Source organism: Cryptomeria japonica, chromosome 5, assembly GCF_030272615.1.
Source record: "Cryptomeria japonica chromosome 5, Sugi_1.0, whole genome shotgun sequence".
Classification (NCBI taxonomy): Eukaryota; Viridiplantae; Streptophyta; class Pinopsida; order Cupressales; family Cupressaceae; genus Cryptomeria; species Cryptomeria japonica.
The window spans coordinates 677,793,739-677,796,618 of NC_081409.1; the positions used below are offsets into that span (position 1 = coordinate 677,793,739).

Below are 2,880 nucleotides of genomic sequence, written 5' to 3' on the forward strand. Positions count from 1 at the left end.
ATTTTAAACATGCAATATTTACTTACTAAATTTGTTCAAGATATGATATTAGTCTTCTCACACTATAATATTTGATAAGAAGTGCAACTATATTTATATATTCACATTTATGAAAGTTAAAAAACTGATATTTACATCATGTATAGTGTTTTGCAAAGCTTTGACTTGTTCTTCTAATGCAGTACTTATTTGTTTTGTACAAATGATAAAAAACACTCGTGAACTAAAAAAATGTCTCAAATATCAAAGTTCAAAACTAACGAAACAATTTAAGTGATAATTAAAACTTATTAGTAACTTAAAATGATTAGGAGGATTGTATAGACATAAAAATAACTTATAATTGTTAAATACATTGACCTTTTGAAAGTGAACGCATTTTTGAAAGCTAGCAATAATGATTTTTTAAAAGTAAAAGCACAATGAACCTTCTCAAGGACGCTCCAAATGACTCCCTCTCTACAAATTGGAGTGCTTAAAGACCCACTGTAGCGATAATATTCCTTATCAGGCACTATAATCTCGAAGGGATCAACCAAACCCAAAGGTTCTTTTGGAGGCTCCTTATCAGAAATAAAAACACAACACGCATCAATAAAATTACATACTAGGCTTTTCCGATCTGTTATATTTTGGCATTGTATCATTATGTAATTAGTCTTTCCTCATCATTTTACAATTGTTAACTGTAATATTATAATTTTATATTTGTAATCTGTATTTCTTCAATTAATAAAAAATATATCAATAAAAAAAACATTTTATTCATGAGTGTGTGGCCCCTTGCAATACTTTTTCTCATGCTTTTAATCAATACTCCAACCCTTTAATTGGATGGTGGGACTTTACTTTTATATATTCAAATTGATTTCAGACTCATAAGTGGCCTCTTTAATACTTTTTCTCATGCTTTTAATCAGTACTCCAACCTTTAATTAGATGGTGGGACTTTACTTTTATTTACTCAAATTGATTTCACACTCATAAATGACCCCTTCAATACTTTTTCTCATACTTTTCATCAATACTCTAACCCTTTAATTTATTAAAATTGATTTCACACTCATAAATCTACTTTCTATTATATTCAGAAAGAGAAAAACGATTTATAGAAACTGTTAAAAAATATCATGAAATATGGGAATGCCAATTTACCTTTGTAAGAAAAGTATTAGGTTTTCCATAACTGTAAAGCATGGAAACAATAGCAGAGCTATTGTCCTGTGTTTGATGCTCCATTTGAAACTCCAGAGGGTAACTGAACCAATGCAACCGTTTAGTCAGAACCATATAGATCCAAATTAATCATACCTTTTTTATAAACTGAAAAAAAACTCATGTTGAAAGCACTACCTACATATAATTATAAGAAGAAGTGAAATATTACATTATGCCATCTACAGAATGCTCGGCTGGGGAGTGCCAACGGCATTGCTTAAGCATGTAGTTTCTTCCATTTATCACAAGACTACCACCGCCTGTAGGCCACCTCACCTAATTCTTCATCATCATAGAAAACGTAATATCAAGAATTTAAGTATTGTTGAAAAATATATTAATCAGTTGTTTTGGATTAGATTGTGCGTAAATTTTTACATCAATATTTCAGATCACATTCTGTGATCCATCATCAGAATGATAATTTTATTGTATCAACGATTCCAATCACATTCTGTGATTGATCATCAGAATGATAATATTTTTGCATCAACGATTCCGATCACATTCTATGATCCATCACATTCTGTGATCCATCATCAGAATGATAATATTTTTGCATCAACGATTCCAATCACATTCTATGATCCATCATCACGATAGTAATAGCTATTATTCTAGTGATGATGGATCACAGAATGTGATCCCCAACGTGAATGCAAAAATTTACACACAATCTAATTTGAAAGCAGCTGATTAATATCTCATAAATTGTAGAAACTTAATATCTGTTATTAAAAAAAATGCTACCCAAAATCTTGAAAAAGCAGAATTTCAATTGCAAACCCTAATATCATGGCCCCCGTTCTCAAGGATTGCTTTTGCAGGGTGATAAATCCTTTGCAGTTCACCGAGATCAGGTGAGATTACAGCCTGGCTCTTCAGCAAAGCAATGGGAGATTGCTGGCGCCCATTTCCACAGATGGCCCATTCATCAACTAGATCTCCCCAGTGTTCTGGCCCCCTCGAGTCGCCCTTTATGTACGAAAATTGTTCCTCATCGTCTGTTTCATTCACACTGTACCTTAGAAAACCAAGCAAATGTCTACAGATTAAAGAAAAAAGATCATAAAATTCAGATGCATTACCGACTTCCACAGTTCGAACCCCAGCGATGCAGATCAATAACCCCAGCAAAAATAGAGCGTCTCTCAGTACAGGTCGTGCCATGATAGTGAAATGCATGTTATGACAATCAAGACAACCGAAGAAATAAGAACACAAGGTATGATAGCAGATCTATTTCCAAAAGGTCTCGCAAAAGTAATATGGAGGAAACTCAGTGTATTAAATTAGGTTTACATTATAACTTGTTAGGTACAGTATTCAACAGTTCAGAAGAGTTGAGAACAGTAGCTATACTTATTATGATAGGTCTCACAAAAGTAGTATGGAGGAAACTCGATGTAATAAATTAGGTTTACATTATAATTTGTTAGGTACACTACTCAACAGTCCAAAAGAGTTGAGAACGGTACCTATACTTATTAGGACAGGGCTCACAAAAGTAGTATAGAGGAAACTCAGTGTAATAAATTAAGTTTACATTATAACTTGTCAGGTACAATACTCAACAGTCCAAAAGAGTTGAGAACAATAGCTATACTTATTATGACAGGTCTCACAAAAGTAGTATAGAGGAAACTCTGTGTAATAAATTAC

General features: G+C 32.6%; 2 protein-coding genes across 2 annotated transcripts; both read right to left on the minus strand.

Annotated features, from left to right (window-relative positions):
- Window positions 1-250: 250 nt before the first annotated feature.
- Window positions 251-1,708, minus strand: LOC131029252 (alpha carbonic anhydrase 6-like). The gene is made up of 5 exons (XM_059220829.1): window positions 1,670-1,708; window positions 1,388-1,494; window positions 1,147-1,258; window positions 429-563; window positions 251-256 (listed from the first exon to the last, which is right to left on the minus strand). Exons 1-5 carry the CDS (start codon window positions 1,706-1,708, stop codon window positions 251-253), a joined length of 399 nt encoding a protein of 132 aa, XP_059076812.1.
- A 269-nt stretch (window positions 1,709-1,977) lies between these two features.
- On the minus strand, window positions 1,978-2,429 carry LOC131875646 (dioscorin DB3L-like). The gene is made up of 2 exons (XM_059220250.1): window positions 2,307-2,429; window positions 1,978-2,222 (listed from the first exon to the last, which is right to left on the minus strand). Exons 1-2 carry the CDS (start codon window positions 2,401-2,403, stop codon window positions 1,993-1,995), a joined length of 327 nt encoding a protein of 108 aa, XP_059076233.1. The 5' UTR covers window positions 2,404-2,429; the 3' UTR covers window positions 1,978-1,992.
- Between the last annotated feature and the right edge of the window lie 451 nt (window positions 2,430-2,880).

Excerpts from the sequence above, each read along its gene's own strand:
- LOC131029252 (XM_059220829.1), bottom strand. The coding sequence starts at position 1,708 with ATGCAAAAATATTATCATTCTGATGATCAATCACAGAAT. Across the intron at positions 1,495-1,669 it reads CTGATGATCAATCACAGAAT|GTGAGGTGGCCTACAGGCGG; the intron begins GTGATTGGAATC and ends ATGAAGAATTAG. Across the intron at positions 564-1,146 it reads TTCTTACAAAGGTAAATTGG|GAGCCTCCAAAAGAACCTTT; the intron begins CATTCCCATATT and ends ATTTCTGATAAG.
- LOC131875646 (XM_059220250.1), bottom strand. The coding sequence starts at position 2,403 with ATGCATTTCACTATCATGGCACGACCTGTACTGAGAGACGCTCTATTT. Across the intron at positions 2,223-2,306 it reads GGTTCGAACTGTGGAAGTCG|ACGATGAGGAACAATTTTCG; the intron begins GTAATGCATCTG and ends TGAATGAAACAG.